Raw genomic sequence first — 25,177 nt, forward strand, 5'->3', positions numbered from 1 at the left:
AATTCACAAAATGGAAAATGTTATCCCATGATTACAACTGAAAAAAAAAAAAAAGAAAAAAAAAAATAGAAACAGGATGGACTCAAGTTGAAAAAATTCTGGCCCGTGGTTGTACAGTATAACCGGGAGGCGGGCCTATCTGTGTGCTTTGACCTTCCATTCATTGGTTCGGCTGGTGGATCCCCAGATCTGGATTCATTCATTCGATCACTCGCTAGCTCTCCAATCAATTAACCATGACTCAGTGTTAACAAATCATCACAATAATTACTGATAGCACTCTCTTCATTTTTTTTTTGTGTGTATCTCCCTTTGTTGGAAGATTCCCCCGCTAGATGCACATAAGAAAGATGCACTGACAGGAAGCCTACTGCACACAGCAGTTGTGGCTGTTGTTATCCTTGAACCGCAGACGCATTTTGGGTCTGTATTTCTCGAGGTAAAGAAGCTGTTTGGAGTTGAAGGCTCCACGTCTCTTCCTATGAAAAAAAAAAAAAAAAACAGGGAAAAATGAGATTAAACAGCTATATCTACAAAAGAGGGCCGATAGCACATTATAGCACTACAATCATTTCCGTAGTGATGAAAGAAATAATTCTACATTTTGGGAAATACACTCATTTGCTTTCTGGCAGAGTCAGTTGAAAAGATTAATCACACTTTTATATCTATATTTTGAATATAAGGCAACAGTAGGCAGCCTGTTAGCCTAGCTAAAAATAAAGACTGGCAACAGAGGGAGACAGCTAACCTGGCTCTGTCTCAAGACAACAAAATCCAACTGTCAGCACCTCTAAAAAACAATTATTAACACAGTATATCTTGTTTGTTTAATCTGTCCAAATATAAAAGTAAAGACATCAATATGCTATTTCCATACAGTTTATGTGCTGGACTATTTCTTGGAGCTTGGAGCAGTAACTTCCTGGAGTCTAAAGACATTTTCACACATGCACTTCAAACTTGAAAATATCAAAACATTTCCCAAAGGAGTTGCATGTAAGACGCAATTGTCTGCATCATTTGGAATGGACATCAAATGGACCTTATCCTGTGAACTCCGTAGAACAAAGTGTGTATAATGTCTGACAGTGTCAAGTGTGAATGAAGCAGCTAATTGTCGAACGAACGGGCGTGGGGGTGACATTTCTATCAAGTGGCTCATGCAAAACTGGAAGAAAACAATTTAATTTACATAAAGAAGGCAACAAAAATGTCTACATGGAGAGACAAAAGGATTGAGGAACTTCTGTTTATAAGGGCAGATGCCGAAATCATCAGACACATTCAAGGAATGGTAATAGACTTGGTGTAATTTGCGTCATGTCCTGCCTCCTGCAGGTGATTATTTGCATTAAATGAGTACGCCGGGTTCAAACGAGAAAAAGGCTTAAGCTAGTGAAGATGCAAACAGGTTTATTTTCCAAAATGTTGTATTATTCCTTTAACACTGGACTTCTTGAAGGAACCAGTGTTGTTTCAAGTGTAAATACCAGACTCGAGAGTTATAGTTAAAGATTTACTTTGCGCACTACAGACTGACAGATGCCAAAATGAACAAGTCATTGATATCAACAAATCAAAGGAATATAAATCATTAAATGATTTACCTCAACTTCAATTACAGTTTGGCTAAAAACCACAAGGGGCCATCCATCTTTTTACATCAACTGCATCATTAACTGATTTAAGACTCAATCTTTAATGAAACCTTAAAAGTACAAAAGTAGGAAGGGTACTTACTGCCTTATGTACTGCACAGCGTCCTCATACTTCATCCCACACTCAATGAGGGCTAAGGCCACCAGGACTGGAGCTCTGAGAGGTGAAGAAATCCAGTGGACCAGTTCACAGAAGACAGAGAGAGAAGCGAAGGAGGAGAGAAGGAGAAAAGAAGATTAAATGCCATGGTTCACATGGTTCCATAGTGATACAGTGGCGGGGAAGGGAGAGGGTTTTAAACCTGGGAAACAGGCCTGGGAAATCAACAGGGGTGCACAAGTTCACTGTTGACCTGCTGGGGCACGGTGCTCACACCATAAGCCTCTCTCTCTCACACACACACACACACACACAAACTGTGATATGTTACAGCAAGACAACCTTCTCCTTTCTCACCAGATGAGAAAAAAATAAATATAAAAACTTTGCAGACCACTTGGCAAGTCAGATCAGAGTGCTGACAGAGCATTTCCTTGAGTGGCCTTTCTCTCACACAAAATTCTCAAGGGTTAGTATGTGAGAAAAGAGGAGTTGAAAGAAAATAAGAAGGGGAAAAAACAATACGATAGCGTGAAAGGAGGAATGAGAATATTGTTAAAGAAAGGACAAACAACAACAAGGCACAAAACTGCAGCCTCCCACACTAAGGGCCTTAAGAGAATTTTGGCTCGTGTAAGGCGGATCAGACCGTAAGGCTGTGGAAAGCCCAGATGACTGCAGTAAACACAGGACAGGGAAGAAGAGGAGATGAATTCAGAAAATGCCAGTCTGACCAAAACTGGTAATTATACAACCCCTGGAATGCCACAGCAATGCAAAATGCTGGAAGCCATTGAGAACTGATTGGCTTGTTGCGCGTTCGTGGTCAGGAAAGACATTTTCACACTAGCTCGCCCACATCATGTGCTTCTGCCTTCTTTGTTTTCACACTTGTGTTGTTACTCGGCAGAATTCATCTGTAATTTGCTGCCACACTGGTCCATGAATAAGATATCTGCACATCATTTGTGCAACCTCATGACCAACAGACAGATCACATGCGAATGTAGTCGCCTTTTTTTCTTTCTTTTTTTTTTTCCAAGTCAGCAGAGGCAATACACTGTTATGATTAATGAAAGATGTTTCAACCAACTGATTGTCTATTAACACAGCACTAACAGGAGCAGGAGGAGAGCATGATCATTCAAGAAAACGAATAATCAGCAGGGTATACTTAGGTACAGATGCACAGGTACATTACAGCACATTTAGTTTCACAGCCAGCCAAGTCAGCCTTGGGCTGTGTAAGTACTGAAGAAGCAACAAGAGTTAAAAGATCAGAGGGGGGCTGAGAGAAAGGCTAGAAGCTCAGGAGAAAGAAAGACTTATACGGACAAGTAACTAATTAGTGCTCTCTGTGGCCTTGTTTATTTACATATTCTAACAGGTGGCCAAATCTATCCCTTTGACACAGGGGAGATGAAATGATCTAAGCACAGACTGCACAAAGGAAGTGGACGTAGCCACAGTGATGTCACCCAATGGTTTCTGGGTTACTGTTCTGAAGTGGTAGTAGTGTTGTATTTTGAATGTCACCATTTTGGTTTTATGGAGGCAGAAGTGACCATATTTGGACAAGAGGGTGAAGTTGACTGACATGCCTCTATCCTGCTTGACAGGTTGGCTTAATAGCAAATCTATTTTACTCTAAATGGGTTCAGAATTTAACTAAGGAACAGCATGCTCTATTGAAGAAGACTTGAAACTAGCAATTGAGACCAGGAAAATATGAATAAATAACCTGCCTTAAGATTTTTCAAACATTTTAGATTCAATCTCTTTTTAAACATAATATGAGCTTGTTGGCATACATGAAGAGAGAGACAGAACGTAGGGAGAAAATGAAGAAACATACATAATGGTTAACGAAACTTCATGCGTTGCCACATATCAGAGCTACATTATCCTACAGAAAATAAATTAGACGTTATTTGATGTTTCTATACGTGGAGGGTTATCCACAGAGGATTTCTGTAGCAACTTCATTACACACAACAAAATCCAAAAACTTTTCCAAAACTTTTGGAAAACATGATTGTGAAACTCTATGATCTTTCCAGGTTTTTCATAACAGTGGAAACCCTAAAAGGCAGTTCTGCATTAGCTTTACATTTTAAACCTTCTTTTATTCAGTCTATGGCTCTAAACACCCACACAACATCACAGTGAACAGATAATACTAACAGGAAGGGGAAACACATTAGGTCAAATGGGTAGCATTACACTGGGGAACGAGCTACTGCTGACAAGCTTCAAGTTTGCTTTGCTGCTTTCCAATTGGTGTTCTACACCAAAAAAGTATAACATACATCAAACATGGCTACACTTTAAAGAGTGATTGTTGTTTAATTTGTTTAACACCCAAACTCACCCACCCCTACCGTCACAGTTCAGATCATTGCTACAGCGCCTCTGTCTTTCCCCCTACCTTTCTACATGTTTTCAACTATTTTAGCCTTTACAATAGCCAGCAGAGGCTCACATTTTACTGGTGCACCTGAAACGTAGCATTTTTTACTAACAAACATGGATAGCAGTAACACTGACATGTGCAATGCCGTGTAATTTAGGGGAGTGGTGTACCAGGGAATGTCATAGGTTTCCATGTTTTTTTAGACATCTAGAGAACAGAATTACTCAGCAAAAATCTAATTATCTCCCTTGCAAAAAAAAACCCCAAAACAAAACACAGATAGACTGGGACCAGAATAATTTCACAGTATGATAAGTGACAGAACACATAATTCACTTATTCAAACTAGAATTACTGTCACATGATTGCATGCCTTAGCAAACCACTCAAGCTGCACTTTCAGTTTACATCTATGTCTCCGCTATGGCTTACATTCCAGAGTTATGACACTGAGTAATGGCCAGAAAAGTGTTTTTGTAGAACATTGTGGGGTCACAGTGACAGTGACCTTTGAACACCTAATTCTAATAAGTTTATACTTGAGTCCAAGTGAATGTTTTTCTTAAGATATTGCATTCACAAGAATGAGACAGACAAACGTATAGATAGAACTCAAAATATAATGCTTCTATCTACAGCTATTGCCAATGTGGAGGCATACAAAGTTAATTTTGTGTTAGGTATTCTTTCAGCACCTCTGAGTTAGTAAATTGTCTGAGCTTCCATGCTGCCATTGTTTGCTGGAGCCGGATAATCAGCAGGAAAAAGTTAGATGGAAAGTCTTAGCCGTATCCACAAACCTGATTTCCCTTAAACCTGAAATATCTGCCACTGGAGGAGAAATTTTATGGTACTCACTCACATCCATATCACAATATCTCTTACAGGACGAAGTAGCTATGTGGATTTCACATCTGAGGCCAGTCAGAACTTAACCGTATAACAATCCAGACCACCTAATCTGCCTGTAGAATTATTGTTACATCTCTTGACAAAAAAAAAAAAAAAAAACAGCTAGCCACTCACCGGCCAAGTCCTGCCACACAGTGCACAGCGATGCAGCATCCAGGTTCCTCTCGAAACTTGTTGTTGACCAGCTTGAGCCAGTCTTCCACAATCTGGTTGGGAGGAGGGGCCCCATCATCGAAAGGCCAGTCCTAGAGAGCACAGAAGAGAGTGTTTGTGTTTGAGAGTTCAAAAGGACAAACACAAAAAAGGAAAGGCTGTCATATGTGTACGTGTGTAAACCGTCTCTATATACGCTATATATCCTTTATTTAACAGGTGAAAGTCTCACTGAGATTTAAAATCTCTTTTTCAAGAGTCACCTGGCCAAGAAGGCAGCATGAGACAATGTATACAAGCAGACAAATACGCTGTCACACATTATAAATGAGCAAACATAAAATACAGTCAAAATGAAACAAGTGCAAGTGTCTAAGACAATCTTGGTGGTTTTTTGAATAGCAATCACATAGACCACGAGTACCACTTTCTTGATCCTTTAAAGTTGACTTGAATTCCATGATAGCTATCAGTTCAGGCAATTTCAGGTCCTTCCGTTAATTATCCCACGAAAATGGGGCAGCATATTTAAAAGCTTTCTTGTCAAACCTTAGGGATCAACATCTGTAGAAAATTGTGAGAGTGCAGGCCATATTGGTTTTGGTTTTCACAAATGTATGTACACAAACAAGAAGGAATCAACTCAAGCAAAGATTTATATACAAAAAGCAACCAATGCGAGTGTCTGCAGACGGACAGAGAAGGCCATTTAACAGTAGTGTACAGTGTGTATTAGTGCACGTGGTTTCCACTGCCAGTAATAAAATGTAAAGCAAAACAGAACACAGCATCAAACTTCTTTAGGCACTAGTCTTAACTCTTACCAGGACCTCTATCCCCTCCTTCTCGACTGGAGTCTTATCGTAGGTGGCATCGCAAACTCTCACCAGTGTGTTCACATCACTGTTTTTCAGGTCCTGGCAGGAATCAGAGGAGAGAGGATTTTAAACAAAGGACTTGCAAACTAACGCACGCAGATACCAACAGAGACAGAAGTGGGCATACCTCTGTGAACTTGTTGAGCGTGGCATTGGTGGGGTTGTGGGTGATAAGGAACCTCATGCTTTCGTAGGTAATCTCGACTGCAGCGGGGCGGTTCATGTTGGCGAGACGGCTTAAAAAACAATTACAATACAATACTCTTACAAAACAAAAGAGACTTTTGGCTCAGAAGTCAGCAAAGACTGCTAGGAGACTTATGTGTTCAAAGGAGGGTAGAATAAATAAAAATGACAACACGTGGTGAAGGATGGGTCAGGAGGACAACAGGTGTTCAACTACGGGATGATGTACACAGAAAAGGGGAACAAAAAAAGGATGGACTAGTCCACAGTACTCCGGGATGTAAAAAAAAAACAAAAAAAAAAAAAAATGAATTAATACAAAACCAAAAAATTAAAAAGAATTTTAAAAAAGACAAAAAAGATGGAGAGACTATCCAGGAGTCATCCAATCAGTTTACCCCATTCAGGAGAGCTGTTTGTGATTGGCTGTTCAAGGAGAAAGTGGAGAGCAAAGATTTGTCGTATTGGTTGGGACAGGGCAGGGCAGTCGGGCCAAGGACTACGCAGTTTCCCAGGGGGCCTTTGGATGAGTCAGCAGTTCCTTGTGTGCTGGGCAGTCAGGGGGGTTTCTGGGTAGCGTAGTCCCTCAGGGGGCGGCCGATTCACTTCTCCACAGAGGTGAGGTGCTGTGCCTGGCAAAATTCTCCGCTCACACACGCCATATAGGTACGGCCCAAATCAACACAGAAACCCTGCCAAGAGAGGACAAAGATGGTGAGTGAGGTTACACGATAGTATTGACATCACACTCGGACCTATGGAGACTGAGCTGTCTCGTTTTCCTGTTTTTAAATTCCTCCAGGGATCAATTAAGTATTTCTGATTCAGATTCTGAATAACAACTGTGTACATAAACGCGCTCGGTGATTGTCTTGTAACAGTTTCAGAGAGCTAGCTAGTGGGTCGCTTGGTAGTTGTGTTAATGACAGCTGGTGAGTCTGAATTTCCTCCCAAACTTTTTTGGATAAATATGCAGCTATGAATAATATTAGAATATTATCATCACAAAGGTGTATGTATTAAAGAATGTTAGGTATATACTATAAATGTAATATCTTAATACGTGTGGACAAAAATGTGTCAACTTTTTCTACAAAGGACATGCAAAGTTTCTACAGAGGCTGACTTTTGTTTGACTGACTGGAAACCTTGGAGGACATTGAAACGAGGCATCTGGATTATTTCAAATGATTTCATTCATGTATAAACAGGTCAAGTTTGTTTTTATGTTTAGAAACAATTAAATCTTGAGATTAATTTATAGAAAAATTGAAAATGACATATTTTCCTCAAATCGTCCAGTAGTACCCACAGCTTTAGTGTTATAATCTTGATTTCCATAATCCCTTTGGCAACATTTACGTTCGGTTAATCAAGAAGACGAGTACACAATATGTTGCATGCTCAAAGCTGTGGTCATAATGGAAGAAGTTGTATCTTGAACTTTAAAGTTAAAATGTATACTATACAGGACTGTCAAAACAGTGTGCAGTCTCACACAAAAGTAATCACTTTCAATGATCACTTTAAACCCATGAGAAGTGTGTAGCAGTGTATTCTTTTCAGCAGAAACCCTGTCATCTGCACGCATTTCATTGTTTTCTGTATTTTGGACACTGTTGGGCAGAGAGCACAGTTGAGGTCCGGACTCTGGACTATAAAAAAGTAGCAACCAGGTGCAGGAGCGGAAGCAGCACACATCCAAGAGGAAGCTACAAAAATGTACATTAATCCACATTTAAACAAATGTAAATGCACCTGAGTTACAGTAGCTGCGGAGCTCATTTCCATCAGTATTCCCTTGCCTGATGTTAAAAGGCATCCTTAAATAGTAAAACTGCAAACAAAGTACAGAAAAATGCAAATATTTTCATTTTATTTTACCTTTATTTACCCTATGCAGTCCTATTGAGATTCAAAATCTATTTTTTAAGGAATCCTGGCTAATATGTGGCATAAAGAATTTCACAAAAAAGAACTGTATGGCAAGGCGAAACGCAATTTGTGATCGGCCTTCACATTCACTGGCACTACTGTTTACAAACAGTAACCAACTATGTCAGTGTGATGTACCTTTAATTTTAATAATCTCCCTCTGCACTTCTGAATTTCAGCTTTCTGCTCATGTAATTTTAGGTCCATAAACTCAAAAAAGGTACCATCATGATGACCATATTTACTTTCAGGCCTTAATATATTCATCTGCTGTGAACTGACTACAACTGTGGATTACATCACCCTGTCAATTCACCACCTGTTACTGAAATGGAAACTAATAATATGCACAGTACCAAGCACACACGCTTCACAAGGGTGTCTTAGAGAACAGGTAATGTCTGGTCTGTAACTAGCCAGGGAGCAGTAAGTCAAATGGTGCCAAGTCCTTGACAGTCTAAACCCAGCCGCCACAAACTGGCTGGAACCGTCTCAGAGCAACATAGGAGGGAGGTAGGAAGGGAAGGGGAGGGCGGAGGGAGTAGGGGGAAAGTGGATGACGAGAGCTGGCTATCACTACTCTAACTACGTACACACACAAGTGGTGGGCGGGAAACGAAGAGAAAGGGCTTGGACTTCAGCACCGTGTCACAGGCAGTAGTCACAAGGTGAGGATTGCAGGGTGGGCAAAGCTTCAAACAGATCTAGTATTTCAGTCCCACGCTCCCTATTTTCACCTCCTTGAGACTGACACAAGACTCCCTGTGCTCTTTCTGACTCTCTCTCTGTTCCTATTTAACTCAGTCATGATTTACTCTAGATATTAAAACTTAACTAGATCCTGAGTGATCATTTTAAACTCAAACTGACAGTTTCTGAAAAGGAATCTGTCATGTTGTCATGAACGAGCTGGTGATTTGTGTTTATTGTTTTGTATTATAGTTGGTGTTTTAAATTGTGTCAAATCATGCTTGTATAGTATTGTATGTAGTTGTTGAGTCATGCATTTTTAAAGGCCCATCTAGGGACGGGCATTGCCAATTAGCTTAGGCTATAAATGCTGTGGTATGTGGCATCAGTTTTATGCTATATACTTGTCCCTATTGAAATAAATAAATAAACCTTAAGATGCTATATATGCTGTTTAATACTGGTTCTCTTTATCCCACCTGCTTGATTTCTATTAATCCAGTTACAGGCATCTATTTTTTTTTACAACCCAAGGCCACTCTTCAAAACTTGACCAACTCTCTGCTCTTTTTCTCTTGCTCCCACCCACTACCCCAGTGTCACTTATCCTCTCAGTTAACTGCCAACCACAGAGCCACTGTCAAGGGGATGCATCAACCCACTCTCCTCCATAAATTTCTTTCCTCCCCAGTCTTTTATAATTGGCAACAGCCACAAGGGCACTCAAAACAGTCTTGATTTATATTTTTTTGCATGATGGCCATGATCCTCTGTGACGCCTTTAATTACCGCCTCTGAGCAGTACTGAACACAGTGTGGCATTGCTGCATGCAGATGACTGAAGGTTGGGGGAAAAAAAAGGGTAACCAGACTTTAAAAGCCTGTTGGCTTTAATCCTCCAGGAATGAAAAGGATGGACAAGGGGTGAGAGGTGGGGAGTAAAACGTGTGTGCGTTTCACCTGTGAAATCTGACTGTGGAAAGCAGAGCAGGCAGCTGAGAGACTGAAACATGGAGTAAACACTGAAGTAGAAAAGAGCCAACAGACAAACCAAGTACACCACAATGACAGCTTATGCTAAAAGATGAAGAGCAGCTGGTTTGTGGATGGATGCCCAGATGCACAAAGTGACTTCATACAGTCTGTGTTTTAAACGTGGCCAATAGTCGGGTTACTGAGAGCAAAAAGACAGACCATAAGACCATTTCAAAGTTTACACTGCTATATACATGAAGAACATCTGGGCTAGGTGGGAAGAAGTTGTTAAATAACAATTATTACAACACTATGTTTTGGCTACCATTCCCTCAGCATGATTAATATGATTCTTAGGTTCCCACACATATCCATAGACAAAATTTCTAAACTTTTAATGACTTTTCAAGGTCCCATGATTTTCTCAGGAAGAAAATGAAGAAGCAAATTTCACGGTAAACAAAACACTGTAAAACATCAATGTACATCAGAGCTACGTTACGTCGACAGCTACAGGAAATAACATTTGCCATTATGTGGCATGACGTGAAAGCTTATCCATAAGTGGTGCTCTGTTTATGAGGAAAAGGGTGCAGGTACAGAGCACTGAGGTGCGGAAGGGCAAACTTTTTTACAAAAGCCTAAATCCTGCCGTCAAAGCCATTTTAAATAAGAGACTCCAGAGTGTCTGCTGTCGTGTGTCGTCTGTTATACAATGTGTACAGTGCTGTATGTGTAAAGTAATTTCCCCTTAGGGATGATTAAGTCTAAAGTTTGAAGTATTGTATTTAAAAATTTTATTGTAGGCAACTGAACCCTGGCCTCAGTCTTGAGCGAGCTTGTCAATAGAGAAGTGAGTAAACTGTGGTAACATTAGGCCTGCGCTGCTGGGAACACATGCAAATCACTCTGAAATTTGCAAACTGGTTCTGCAGTTACACACTGCACAGATGCAGGAAGAACTAAACAAACACACACACACACACACACACACACACACACACACACACACACACACACACACACACACACACAGATACCATATCTGTTTGTAAAAGCAAAAACATGTTTAACCACACAGGAAACGAGCAGTTTAAACTAAAAGAAAAAAATAAATAAACTCAAGGCTAGACAATGAGCAACTGTCAGCAGCGTCAAACATGAATGGGTGAAATGCTATTGATTTACTGTTTAACCATAACACAATCAGTGTATGCAAAATACATTGCAGCAGCAACTGATGATTATTTTAATTATAGATTAATCAGACAATTATTTTATCAACTGATCAGCTGGTCTTGTTTGTCTAAAAGTAGTGAGAAAGCTGCACAGTTGTACAACCAACAGTCCATGACCCAAAGATAGTCAGTTTACTAAAACACAAGACTCAGAAACCCAGCAGATTTACATCTGAGATTCTGGAACCACAAAACATGTGACATTTTTTATTTTAAAAAAATACTTCAATGACTACCAAAACTTTCATTAGTCAACCAACCATTTCAGTCTTGCATTCACTGTCTATCTTGGCAAAGCTGAACAAAGCAGCATCTCAACATTGAAAGAGCAATGTCTCTCCCCAAAAAATCTCTTAAAGTGACTAAGGAGAAAGAACACAAGCAGAGAGAGAGAGAGATGGCAAGTGTGAGAGAGCAGGGAGTAGCAGTGTGAGCTGATAAGGACCGCAGTATCACAGAACAGAAAAGGACACGCAAACCTAAACAGGTGATAAAGTCGCAAAAGAATGGGAATCAGGGCATGGGTATCCTGACACTGCTAACTCATCGTTTTGGGATGATTCATCAGTCTGTCTGGCAAAGCAGAAAGCCACGTCAGGTTTAAAAGCAAACTGAATGACAAGCGTATTCAAATGGAGAGTAAGAGACGAGGCAGTTTGTTATCTTGATTATACAGTAGCAGGTTATATGATTTAATATTTTCCATTGACAAAGCTCATTATATCAGCAACAGATTGGAACACTGCCCATGGAAGTTGTAAAATATCACAGCTGAAGTGTATGGAGACAACTGCTACAGTGATAGTCATAATTGAAAGCCTTCCACAGCAGTGAGCATTTTATTGCCATGGGACTTATTAATTGTAGAGCTAAGGCTGTGGGCAGCTTTTGCTGACACCTGATAGCTGTCAGGTGGCGAACCCTCATCACTCGCACCAGTTATACACATTCTCTATGTACACCATGTACATAGTGTAGATAGTCACAAGCTGGATGAGGAAATATATTTGCCACAAGGGCAAGGGGGGCTGTTCTAAAATTAGAAGGAAAAAACACACACACACACACACACACACACACACACACACACACACACACACGCACACGCACACGCACAAATGTCTGGACATTGAATATACAGACTGGAAGGGCATGGTGGCAAAACGTCAGACTTTTACACAAAATGTGGAATGTCTGAGTCCATCTTCTTCCCGCCTTGTGAAAGATTTTAGTTAGTATTACATGCAACCCTGTCTGGTGGTCTGAGGCTGTGCTTGAGTCTCGCTGCTGTTTTGTCTGGAGACAGACTGGGCATGACCAGACTGTACTGCCTTGAAGCAGCTGGAGGGCTACTTGACTGTGTGGGAGCAGAGTCAAGAAGCAGGGGGGAGCGCCTGTCATCCATTGCAGAACGGAAAGTGTGTGTGTGTGTGTGTGGGGGGGGGGGGGGGCTCTTATTGGGGGGACAGCAGCATGGACAGCACGAGGAAGCCAAAGGGACTGACACTGTTGCCCTACATACCCACCTGCTTGCTACTCTCAGTGCACCCACTCTGCATTCTCCTTTCAACTGCCTGATATAGCTGATCTGACACTCACAGGAGGATCAGAGGAAACAATCACACTATCAATCACAATCGCTATCAAACTCAAAGAAACTGTCAATGAGTGGGAATAGAAATAAGGTTAAATGTCATAAGGAATGTCTTCATTCCTGTGGCCTCTGTGAATGCCAAATAATAGATAAAAGATATGTTTGGAAATGTCAAGGAGGACAGGGACAAAGGAATAGTAACATGAAGAAAGCTGGTGAGATGTGAAGAAAAAAATCATCAAGAGGACACAACAATGGATAAGCTAGATCAAGCAAGCAAGAAAGAAAGCCAAAAAAGCTAAGACATGCAAAAAAGTAAAGTCAAAAGCTTGGCAGTGACTATGGCTGAGATAAAACAAAGGATCACACCTGCCCAAGGGTCCAGCTGGTTCCTTGCAGTGACGACAATGCTGTTGATACACCAGGTGGGCCGATCTCACTTAAAAAGCTGTTCACAACCTAACTGTGTGCTCACACCAACCCGCCAACAAGAGATAAAGAAACCACTATTCATTCATTCTAAATGAGTGCTGGGACACAAGAAGAAAAAGCAACAGCTGGTTGGGAGATCTCAGTGACTTGATGACAGGGAATGCTGGGCAGGGGCCAGCTTAATAAAACAGCTCTACTGACAGACATATGCCTACTTTTAGGGTGTTTTTTACACTTCAAGATGTTTTCACTATCAAACCGTGGCATTTTCAAAGGCCCTGGTACATTTGGTTAGGTGTGACAGTTGGTGTCAAACTTAGGTGTGGACCAGACAAGCAGTCTCTGGTTCACCTTAAAACTGTGGTGGTGGTGCCTGCACTGTGTTCATGGACCACACTCCAAATTTGGAGGGTGGACACAGAACAATACACAGCGAAACAGATGTATCTAAAAAGGTTTGCAGTCAGCTGTGTGCATTGTACACAAACCAACCAGCCAGCAGTTTGCAAGGCTGGGGTGGAGATGCATGCCCAAAAGAAACGCCTACATTTCTGGTCGAAAAAAGAGACACACCCACTTCATTACATACTTGGATATCAACTGGTTTTCAGAAATGCACAAATATCGCAACACACTGACCTTTTCAAAAAGCTGGCTGAAGGAATTAAAATGCGAGGCTGTGTTTGTATGCTCCAGCACATCACGTGATAGGGAACTGAGGTTAATGGGAGTATGCACAGCTGCATGTAAAGGGGAGTATCAGTGGAAAATTCATTTTCGTTAATCAAGTAAACAGCTTAGTAGGAATATTGTTTTTTCCAGAATAAGGGCAAAAAAATATATTTTGAGCATGTGATCGTATTCAGCGGTAACTGTCAGTTAGATACAAGGTCACAACACAAACATCTTGACATTAGCCTACTGTGAAGGTGCAGCTGCATCATGACGTGCTGCACGCACATAGGCATGACTGGTTTTCATCTCTTTTTGCATGTCAGCAGGGACTCAGTTACAGTAATAGAATGAAAAGCATCTTATTTTATTAAGTTTACAAGTTCGGCATAATTGGTGCACCTTTTGCCACAAATGACTGTTGCACAATAAAGACTCTAGAATATATAGAAGCAAACTGTCAGAAACATCTCCCAAATATACTTTGGTTTACCCTCAAGTATTTAGGTCTGAGAAGTCTGCAAATGCTTTTAGTGGGCCTCAAGATAAGCAAATTTACTTCAAAATCAATACAGACAAAAGCATGCTATGGGCTCTCGGGACACAGTCCAAGAGTGAAGGGGCCTATCAATGTGGGGTATGGTAACAGATCATCACAACACTCAGCAAACAGCGCACGCACACACATAAAGGAAGTAGTGTGCCTTACTCTCCCCTGCTCTTAGTCATGCTTGAAAACACACAAAGACAAACAGACTAGCAAGCAAGAAAGCAAATATACACACACACACACACACACACACACACACACACACACACACAACTACAATACACTATACTACTTAGGGTTTTAATCTTTCTTTCTGCGCCTCACCAGTTCATCTAGTGTAACAAGTGAGGCTGAAATCTCCAGGCATGCCAGGACAAGACGGCATTGAGAGATACACTCCAACAGAGATCCTTAACCGTTGCTGTGCCTCCAATGTGCTGCACACCCCTGGGGTTTGCAAACAGGAGCCTCAGGCTGAAAGTGATCCTTCAAGTCAGTAGATTCTGTGTGGCCTCATGCTTTGTTGACTGAATTCTGATAACGTGCCCGCCCGTCGGTTTCTGAGAATGTAGGCACCCAGCGGGAAGGAACTGGTACACGTCCATTCAAAACTTTTCTAAGAACAAAACCTTAACTTCACTTGTCATGAGGGTAGGGAAGAGTTGGCGTGACAAAGGTTAATTATGGCTGTGTGGGAAGTGTTGCCACCACTTCAGGTGACCAATCCCCAGAATATCGTTTATCCAGTGACAATCTGCTGGATACAGAACGCACTGCTCTTTTCTTTTTTTGCACTTATTAAAGCTGCTGTAGTATGTATATAGCTGCAACGATAAGCCTCACTGGTTAATTGTCAACCGTTGTTAAATTAATCCCAAAGAAATTTGAAAATCAATCTGTTTGATTTTTTTTTTAGAAAATAACCCTGAAAAATTCAAAGATTCCAGCTTCTTAAATGTAAATACTTGCTGGTTTCTTGTGGACAAGACAAGACATTTGAGGATGTCATCTTGAGCTTTGGGGAACATCTGCAGAAATTTTAGTTCACCCCTTTCTGGCATTTCATAGACCAAACAACTAATTGTTTAGTCATGAAAATAACTGCCAGAATAACCAATGATGAAAATAATTGTTAGTTTCAGCCTGACTTGATCTAGATGTAATGGACTTTCATCTGTGTTACCTCATGACTTTGCATTCACTACAAATATACTAAGGTGTGTTTTCATTATGTAACAAAACAAAAGTGCTGTATTGTAATCCAATTTCCCCTCACGATCAATGAAATATTCCATTGCCATTTAGGTGGCCAAATTTTTTAAAGGTTTAAAAGTGACTGCTTTTGGTGATGCACCTATTGATTACTTTTTGATTGATGCATCAAACAACTGTTTTTCCCAATAGGTCGATTCATCTAACAACTAATTTATCAATTATTTGAAAGACTTTCTTTTTTTATTACTCTCTTGATATAAAAAGCTGCCAATATTCATCCCCCAAATATTTAAATAATACATTCATATGCAATAGTGTAAAACCATTTTAGCAGCAGCCTTGGGCTGTAGTTCTTTCTACAAAGGAATCAATACTTTGACCATGTGCAGCTTACTATATTGTGACATTCATTGCACTAGCACCAGGGTTCCATCCTGCAAAAGTTTTTAATACTTTATTTGGGCCGTGATTGGATTCTTTTTAAAAGTTACAACACTTGTATTATAATTGAAAAGGCCATTGTTGCCAAAATTCTAAAAATGAAGAATAAAAAGTTTAACCTTTATTATTGAAAAAATATTAAAAACGATGGATGAAATCAAAGATGGTCATGTCTTGAACATGTACTCTATCTCTTAAATTAGGTAAATCCTGCCTCAAATGCTTAGTGAAGCAGTTACAAGCAGTGCGTATATACGATAGTGGGTACGTTTACAAATTCCAGTGCCAAATGCAGTAATTTCTTGTCTAGGTTTAAACATGATGTATAGTACAAAAGTGGAAATGTGTGCATTATCATAGGAAAGCAGTTTGAATGTATGTATGGACAAAAAGCTGCACAGCAAAAAACATAATGTGTGAATATGAGCAAAAATAATAGGCTACCTGTCCCTGTCACCTAATCAGAGCCTTACAATTGGGACATGAGTCACAGTTGGTCACGTCTGTGTTTACCTGTGTCAAAGCAGAACCGTGCACAGACGGTCTGACTCAGGCTTGTGGTTGTCTCGGTCTGAATTATAATAAACCTGTGTTTTTCACAGGGCTATTACCACAGACCCCTAAGATATACAGGCTCCCCACTCTAGGTAGTAGTACTTGAAAATGGACTAGAAAAACCACAGCACAGACATCTCCATGGAGCAGGACAACATTGTACTCTCAATCCAAAACTCAGATGTGGTAATGAGCCACAAACATTTAACAGTGTGCTCGGGGAAGACCTTAAAGCCTAAAGGCTTGGTGTCAATTACCACAATTAATAACTGAAGATCTGGCATTGCTGACAAAATGAAAACCAAGATGGCAACACTAAGAGTATAAATAAAACCTTCATTAAGACTTTCCTTTTGCGCTCGCTTGTAAAGAAAAAATATCTCTCCTGTTATAGCCTGTCTGTGGGTGGACTGTGTTTGATCAAGCCTAGAAATAGGTCCGGGATACAAAATGACCCTCCATGAATGCAACACTCCAACCCAACAGAAATATAAAAATACTCAAGGCTGCCGACAAGTTAGATGCTTTATAGATCCACAACAATGTCTCACCTACCCTTGCTAAGGTGCTTTTAAGCAGCTTAAAACTATAGTTAAAGTCTGTAGAAAGGAAGTGCAATTAAGGAAATAAACATCAGTTGTACTGACAAATAGCTTAGGACCAGTGTGCTCACTGAGACAACAGGAATGCTTTACTGCAGTGTGAATATAGATAAAAATGCTGTTGTAGGGCAAATATTTTTACTTTTCCAAATTTATTACTTCTTCATTTTAAATTTTAAACGTATTTTGTTTAATTTAAATTTAAAAAGAAAGAAAATCAAACGGCTAACTCAGAACAAAAGGCTAATAGTAAAAAAAAAAAAGGCTTTAAAAGAAGATGATGCCTTGACAAGAATAACTTTGAGGTCCTGATGTGGAGCGTTTACAATGACATGCTTAAAATATTGATAGGCTTTTAAGTTTACTGGCAATTTAAATTCTAGATCACTTCCCTAAGAATAACACAGGACTCTTTTAGTCTGTATGAACAATGAAAAAACAGCCCACTTGCTTTCATGCAATATATCACAGTAGACTAGAGGTTTCTTTCTCTAGAAACCATTTGGTCATGCATAGATAAGTACAGACACCGCTTTTCAGAGAGCACAGTAACTAAACATAAGTCGAGTTTTTCTTGACTGTGAGTATGAATTTATGGAAATAACTTTAAATACCCTGGCTATAACCAATTACATTTGCAAGCAACAACTTTAATCTCAAACAGAGAAACAATTGCCTATTCAAATTAATAAAAATAGCATCTCTTTAACAAACTTAAGTTTTGGGGATATTCTTCTGCCTAAAAAAAATAACAGGCAAAAGCACAGTTTTGCAACATTTCTTCAATGTCTAAAAACATACCAGCAGCATGTTATAAGTCCTGTTCTGTGGTTCGTCAGAACAGACACACCAAAAACATTCAAGATAGAGGCTGTGAAACATGGCTATGATGTCTGTTTTTTTCTAGATTATATCCACTTATCGCTTACTGTATTCTTCACCTACAGTAGCTCAGCTGTAATGTCTTTGTAAAAGGGTGCGCACCTTAACAGTGCATTTTAAATTTGATGTGCTATTGGATTTTAATGCTTGTGATGCTGTGCCACGCCTTGAGAAAAAATAATTATTTTACTTATGATGGCAGTTGTTTTGTTGCCCATGCAGCCTTAATGCTGGTAAATGGACATTTTCATTCTGTCCCCTATTCAGCACAACAGGTTACCTCTCTGTGTTCCCAGAGGACAGGAACTAATCTTCCCGCAAGAGCACTTGTTGTTCTGGCTTCTTGTGTCCGTGTAAATGTGGCTGGAGAGAGGAGGTGAGAGGATATGTAACCCCCTATTTCCATGAACAGGCGAACACCCTGTACGCACGTACTCACACATGGCAAAGCCCACTTATCACACTGCTTTGCAGCCTCTGAGTGAGCACAGATAAACAGTGTGACGATCAAAGGCCTCTGATAGCGCTTTGGGGGGGGGCAAGGACTGATCCGTCTCTGGAAAGGACTGAAAGAGACCAGGGCTCAGTACCTTAGAAATGGGAATGAAAAGAGGAAAACATATCCAAACAAAGGCCTGTTATGTCCTCGCTGTGGCCTAGTTGCACTTTTAATCACACTTTTCACAAAATTAAACACCTGCATGATAGACACTTACAACAATACATCAACAGCTTCACGAGACAGATGAGGAAAGACAGAAGTTAGAGCCCAATTGATTGAAACTTTAACATGCTGGGGCCTCACTTGTTTGAACATTTTCCTAATGTTTCAATGGATCACTAAATGACTGTTAAAACTCATTCGTTCAGAACAACCATGGCTACGATGTTGCAATAAAGTTAGCCGGTGGTAAGTTAGCAGATGGGGGGAAGGTACTGCTTTTAAAGTATCACTTTTCACCAGCCTACAAATGTTTCGAATAACTACCTATGTTTTAATGTGCTACTTAAATATTAATGTATAGTACTGTGCAAAAGTCTTAGGCCATCTTAAACCTTGTTATTTTAGCATTGTCATAATGATCATACATATTTATTTCTCCAGAGTCTCTTTACTAAAGTACAACCAGAAAATATGTACACAGTATTAAAACATTTTCAGAAAAAAAAAAAACTTCAACAGGCTATAGTTGCAATTATGTAGTGTGGCCTACCCCCCTTCCACTTAGCATGTCTTGAACTCTCTTGGGCAGACAAAATGAGATTTGCAGTACTCATCTTCTGCTATACCAGCAACTACTTAAGAAAAACTTCAAGATAGTCTGCCCAACAGAATGTGTAAAGGGAGGTCACACTAAGTATTGACTGCAGTCTAAAGAGGCCATTTTGTTCTGGTATATACATATACACACACATATCCTCATATCCTTTTCTGAAAAACTAATCTATGGTGGCAGAGGACTGTATATCGCAACTTTTTTTTCCAGCTGTATCCTCCCCAGACAGAATGGTTAAGTTGTATATTTGAATATGGGTCGAGGGACTATATTCAGCCATCTGAGCTCCTTTGATAAATCATAATCTCATGTCACAATCCTCAAATCGGCTCCAAGACGACATCTCCCAGCGTCTACAGACATTCATCACAGCAGTGAGCCACACCTCCACCTGTTTGCACACGCACCAACGCATGGATAGTTAACATTTAAACTAGCATAACAGGCAGAGCAAAGACGTGCACAGCTTTAATGCTGATCAGAATACAAGCTGTTCCTTTTCCATCCCATTTCGCATTGCTTCCACTCTGACAAATAACTGACAGCTACTTTCCGTGAGGCTAAACTAGTTTTACAGAAACAAAAGGTTCTTGCGTGTATATGCGTGTCTGGTTTGTGGGTTCATCTAACTATTTAGATGTCAGAAATATAGACTCCAGTCAATGCAGGGCACAATTACTAGGACCCATCATGGTAATTAGTAATTACTTTGACCAAAATCATAGTCATTTTCTAATCTAAAATAGAAATAAGTTTCAGAACAGGCAGCCAACACTCAGCAACAGACAGACCCAGAAAGGAGAATGCCTGCTCACATTTTTTGCTGAGAGGTGCAGTGTCCCACTGTGACATCAATTCTTCTGACATTTGGAGACTAAGTTGGCCTTCTGACAGCGGCATCAGGGGATACCTGTTGCCATAACAACGATTATCTCAGCAGTAGCAACAAGTGTTCCTGTAGGGAATTTTGGTGTCCCTCGCGAAGAGATCAGAGAAGAGCAATGGTGCTCTCTTTAAACATTCACAGAGAGAAGTTGAAGACGCAGCAGGGGGGTGCAGCATTAAAGAGGGTCAGGGTCCAGAGTAAAGAGATACTGATAATGTTTTTATCTATTCTGTATGTTTTACCGACCTATATTGACTATTATTATTATTATTATGATTATTCTTCTTCTTCTTATTATTATTATTAGATGCCTGTATACACTGACTGATCTCAGGACTTATTAACCTAGAGAGTCCAACTTCCTTACCAGAGGCATCAAATACTCACTGTGATCAGCTCCAACTAGCAAATCCATCTTTTTCAGATTATGGCCACAATGAACACATTAGTTTAAGCCACGTTGTGAGAGGTAGTCCCACATTTCATGCATTTAATAAGCTGCTTACGGAAATGAAGAAAAAGCCAGTGAGGAGCAAAGCAGTGCCTAGGCAATAGGAAAACACAGCAAGCTTGTTTATGTGCAATAACCCAGCATTTTCCAGACAATAGTTGCTTCAAAACTCTTTCTGGATCAGTAAAGGTGAACAGCTACATACGCCTACAAACAACAGCTCTAATAACAATAACAACAAGCTTTACTATAGCATGTTTTGGCAAAGGACAGTGTTTTCCCCTGCTAACAGCAGCTCTGGCAGCTGTAGCTAGACAAGGTAGCTGTAAACACAAATAACAAAAGAAAATCCTATTCCTACCTGTTGCTATAGTTTCAGTAGGCAGCCTTGCAGCAGCATCTACAAGAGTTGTCAATCTGTCAGACACTGCCAGTGCTGCGGAGCCAGTGCCTTTGCTTTATCCCAGCTCTGTGGCAACAACAGTAAACGAACGCCATGCCGACAAGGGCATGATTCATTAACCAACATGCAGCGCAAGAAACACACAAGGTGCCCATAGCTACTAATGCATAATTACATATGGCTTGGCTCTAAATGTCTTGAAATGGGGAGAAAAAAAAGTGTGGGCATCTTATCCTAGTTTTCCACTTTGAGTTGATTTCAACACAACAAAATTGCTCCGCAGCCAGGGATCTACACAAGCATAGTAAAACCAAAGCTTGTGTTGCATTCTCACCACAGCCTGACACCCAGGGGCATAACTAGATTTTAAATTGACCAAATCTGTTAAGCCAGTCACTGGAACAGACCTCTTCAACCCTACCTTTCAACACTCACAGCCACCCCGTGGCTAGATGGGCTGAATGCCAGCAGGCTACAACATAGGTGTTCTTCTCCCCCAGTAACCTCCTCTGTAAGTCGGTGTCGTGTTACTGTACACTAGGCTCGCCTTTCTCGGTTACGGTAACCAAGGCTGAGAACTTCCCTTCTTGTCACACTGCTTTTTTTATGCCGCCTGTAGACAGAGGAACCACCCTACCCTTGGTGTAAAATGTCATGCAGGCATCCAGCTACATTTGAACCTACAACAACCCACTTCAGTCTCATTACAAATCATTTGGAAGCAGGAAGGGTTGAAGCCATAGGCTATAACGGTTATAAGGTCTACCGTGATATGAAAGTTGAGGATTATCATACTATGTGCATTTGTTTATTTACTATATTGAAAAAAATGTAATTGGACAGAAAATCTCACCTTTATTTTAGTTATTTTCAAAGGGGAGACTCTTTGCATATACTTCATTTAAAAATGGTTTCAAGTCTTAATTATGTTGGTAAAACATTTGTTCAACCGAAACTAACCATTGTGTTTTCATTCCTTTAAGGGTAATTCTTGCTGATAATAATAATAATAATAACAATAATAATTCTGTAATACCACAATACCACATAATTTTCTGAAACTGTTATCAGACTGTGAAATCTCATACCGCTGCATCCCTAGTACACAGCAATGCAAAATAAAGACACATTTCACGCAAGTCCAACAACGATACAGCGAAATTAAGGTTGATATGTTACAAACATACACAAAAATAAGGTTGTTAGGCTTGAAGTGTGGCATCTCATGAATGAGGACTTCCCACTGTTTAGGCCTGCCTTTAGCTGCAGGCCGTAAGTGGACTGAGAGGAGCGATACTATTTCTAGCTTGGGCTATGCATCGTGTGTCAATTAGCTATAACATAAAGCAGGTCACCAATATGAGTGACCTACTTCCACACCAAAGTGTGAATAGAGCATGAGCTTCTGGCACAAAAGAGTTGTGAAATTCCAGTCTTTTTTATGGGGCGAGTATGTCACTGGTGCTTGCATTACCCAAAGGAGCGCAATTGTGTGATTTGAATACAAATATGAGAACTATAACGGTTGCTTCTATCATACATTGCCCTCAATTTCTTTGGATAAAGATATTGAAAGCATCTCATTTTCTATACCCTTTACACTCAAATTAGGTCACCTTGCAGTGACTCATAAGCAGGAATGTAATTAGCTTACCTGTTACACCAGTTACTCATTGACTCATCCACCCATGGTTGTAGGAGTGTTCAGAGCTATTCATTTGTATTAGCCACCCACTAGAATTTATTACAGAGGAGACTGAAACCATAGGAAGGTCATAAATTGAAAACTGAGAGGCATGGGAATGTGCTGCGGCCTTTAGTGTCACAGCTGCTCTAGTCAACTTCCTCCCCAAGTGCATTTCCTCATTTTACTTCATCCAACATGGCTTAATGGTTGGGTGCTTTCTGCTTTAAGAAGCCAGACAAGGCTAAATTATAGACTCATATAACCTCAGCGCAAGCTACATTTTTTTACACGAAAGGCAGACGATATGAGTCAAACCGGGTAGTTAACAATAAAGGACAGTTTGACGATGCAAACCAAGAAGACACGATAACAACAGGCAGGAAATATCGTGTTGGCGGCCACGTCATTTTTGTTATTAAAAATATTAGCTTGGCATGTGGCTTCAAATGAACGGGTCAACTATGCTCTGGGTCAAGATTTGTCACAAAGGGCGGAAGGCAGTTAGCTCAGTCGCCATCTACACCTCTAGCCCCTACCTTTTACTACTAACAACGTCTGAAGCTGAATATAATGGCAACCACTGGTTATATTTTAAACATCGAAAGAGTGCTCGAAAGCCAAGACACCAGTTAAAACGTTAACCACGTCGTCGTTAAGCTAAATGTTGACCAAGAGAAAAGCTACCTTTACTAATACACCACTGCACGGCTAAGGGTAACAGCAGATCTTATTTTATGAAATTGCGGACGACGTCCAGTTTGCACAATAACATGGCGTTATAAAACATCTAATGTGGTGTATTACAAAATAAAAATAAAACTCAGTGACCACATACTGATACTGGTGGTCACAACGTTATTTGTTTTGATTATTATCATTATTATTATTCGAGGAAATAGCCTTAGCCCCTAATGGCAAGCTAACGTTGCTACATTAGCTAGCAGGCTAGCTCAGCTCCGTCACTTTCCCAGTAACGTTTGGCAACCAGTCCAGAGATACGCCAAGACTGGCTATATCAGAGTTAGCTTTAACTCACTTGAGGGCGGTTAACACCGATTTAGAAAACAATACTGGTTTATATTCGTAGACGTCAACACATTCATGAACTATATTCTAGCCGCACAAGCGAGCTAACGTTAACGTGGCTACACACTCTGCTCAGACAACCACTCGTGTGACTTACTTTAGCTCCCTTGTGTTGTGCTAATCACCTCACAATATGTAGCCCAACTTTTAACCAGGCTCTTGGCGGATCTGTGTTGCTGCAATCGACCATATCAGAGGCAAGTACGAATGAGTCAGTTATAATTAGCTGGGGTGTTTGGGGTACTTACAAAGAGCAGGCTGAACATTGAAATCCCGTGACTACCCCGGAGAAAGTGGAGGGAGTGTAGAAACCGCTGCCAGGTCGCCTTTTTGTTCCTCTTCAATGTGGCAGCTTGAATTCTCGTCGGAGGTCGGGAACTGTTGTTGGGGAGGAGCCTCCTCAGTATGCGCACACCTTCATGGACTGTCGGAAATATGACTTCCAAGGAAATGACAAGACAACACGGTGAGAGGCGACTGGCAAATCAGTACTTTTCTGTGACACACGAGTATAAATGTGCTTTGTAATTCTGCAGAATGCACGCAGTGGGACTACTGAGCACAAGCAATGCGTTTCTACAAAACAAGCAGATGAATAAACATTTTTCAAACGTTTTAAACTACACTGGGCAAATACACACATCTTTTATTATAATTTCATAATTTATTTCTTATATTTCAGATGTGCAATGTTTTTTTTAAGGGGAAATAATTCTTTACACACTGCAATAATTCAACTACGACAATCCTCCGTGCAATTATTCAAATGTGCAATATTCTTTCAACTCTTGAATGTAGGCTATTTAGACTATATTCAACATAACATATTGTATGTATTGTTATTTTTCTTCTTAATTATGTATATATTTGTTGTACATTGTAGCATCATACACATGTTTTATATTTCTAACTTTCCATAATAGTTAGCCTATATACATTGTATTGTAACATAAGGTACATCGTTTTATATTTTACACACTTGACACACTCAGCACATTATCCATATTTATGATTTAAATATTCACATATTAGTGCAAATTGCGTCTTATTATTTCTGTGCTTTCATGTTATATAATTTTTTTTCACTTAACACACTCAGCACATTATACATATTTGTAGTTTCAAAAATATTCTCATACCAGTGCTAACTGTTTTTATTGTATCCTATGTTATATTTTTACATACCTTGTGCTGCTACTTATTTCTACTTTCTATAACTCTATGCATGAAATCAGAGCGACTGTAACGAACCACAATTTCATATATTTTCAATAAAGAATTTCTGATTCTGATCAGAGTTGAG

At 40.0% G+C, this 25,177-nt stretch overlaps 1 protein-coding gene across 1 annotated transcript; it reads right to left on the reverse strand.

The window, feature by feature from the left end:
* ptp4a2b (protein tyrosine phosphatase 4A2b) lies at positions 1-24,244 on the reverse strand. The gene is made up of 7 exons (XM_042506204.1): positions 24,123-24,244; positions 6,702-6,995; positions 6,245-6,353; positions 6,064-6,156; positions 5,201-5,331; positions 1,744-1,818; positions 1-479 (listed from the first exon to the last, which is right to left on the reverse strand). The coding sequence occupies exons 2-7, from the start codon at positions 6,704-6,706 to the stop codon at positions 368-370; spliced, it is 525 nt and encodes a 174-aa protein (XP_042362138.1). The 5' UTR covers positions 6,707-6,995; positions 24,123-24,244; the 3' UTR covers positions 1-367.
* Between the last annotated feature and the right edge of the window lie 933 nt (positions 24,245-25,177).

Source organism: Plectropomus leopardus, chromosome 18, assembly GCF_008729295.1.
Source record: "Plectropomus leopardus isolate mb chromosome 18, YSFRI_Pleo_2.0, whole genome shotgun sequence".
In the NCBI taxonomy this organism is placed as follows: domain Eukaryota; kingdom Metazoa; phylum Chordata; class Actinopteri; order Perciformes; family Serranidae; genus Plectropomus; species Plectropomus leopardus.

Coding starts and splice junctions, on each gene's coding strand:
- ptp4a2b (XM_042506204.1), bottom strand. Junction 1,819..5,200: donor TGTGTGGCAGGACTTGGCCG/GTGAGTGGCTAG, acceptor TTCACCTCTCAG/AGCTCCAGTCCTGGTGGCCT. Junction 480..1,743: donor GCTGTGCAGTACATAAGGCA/GTAAGTACCCTT, acceptor TTTTTTTCATAG/GAAGAGACGTGGAGCCTTCA.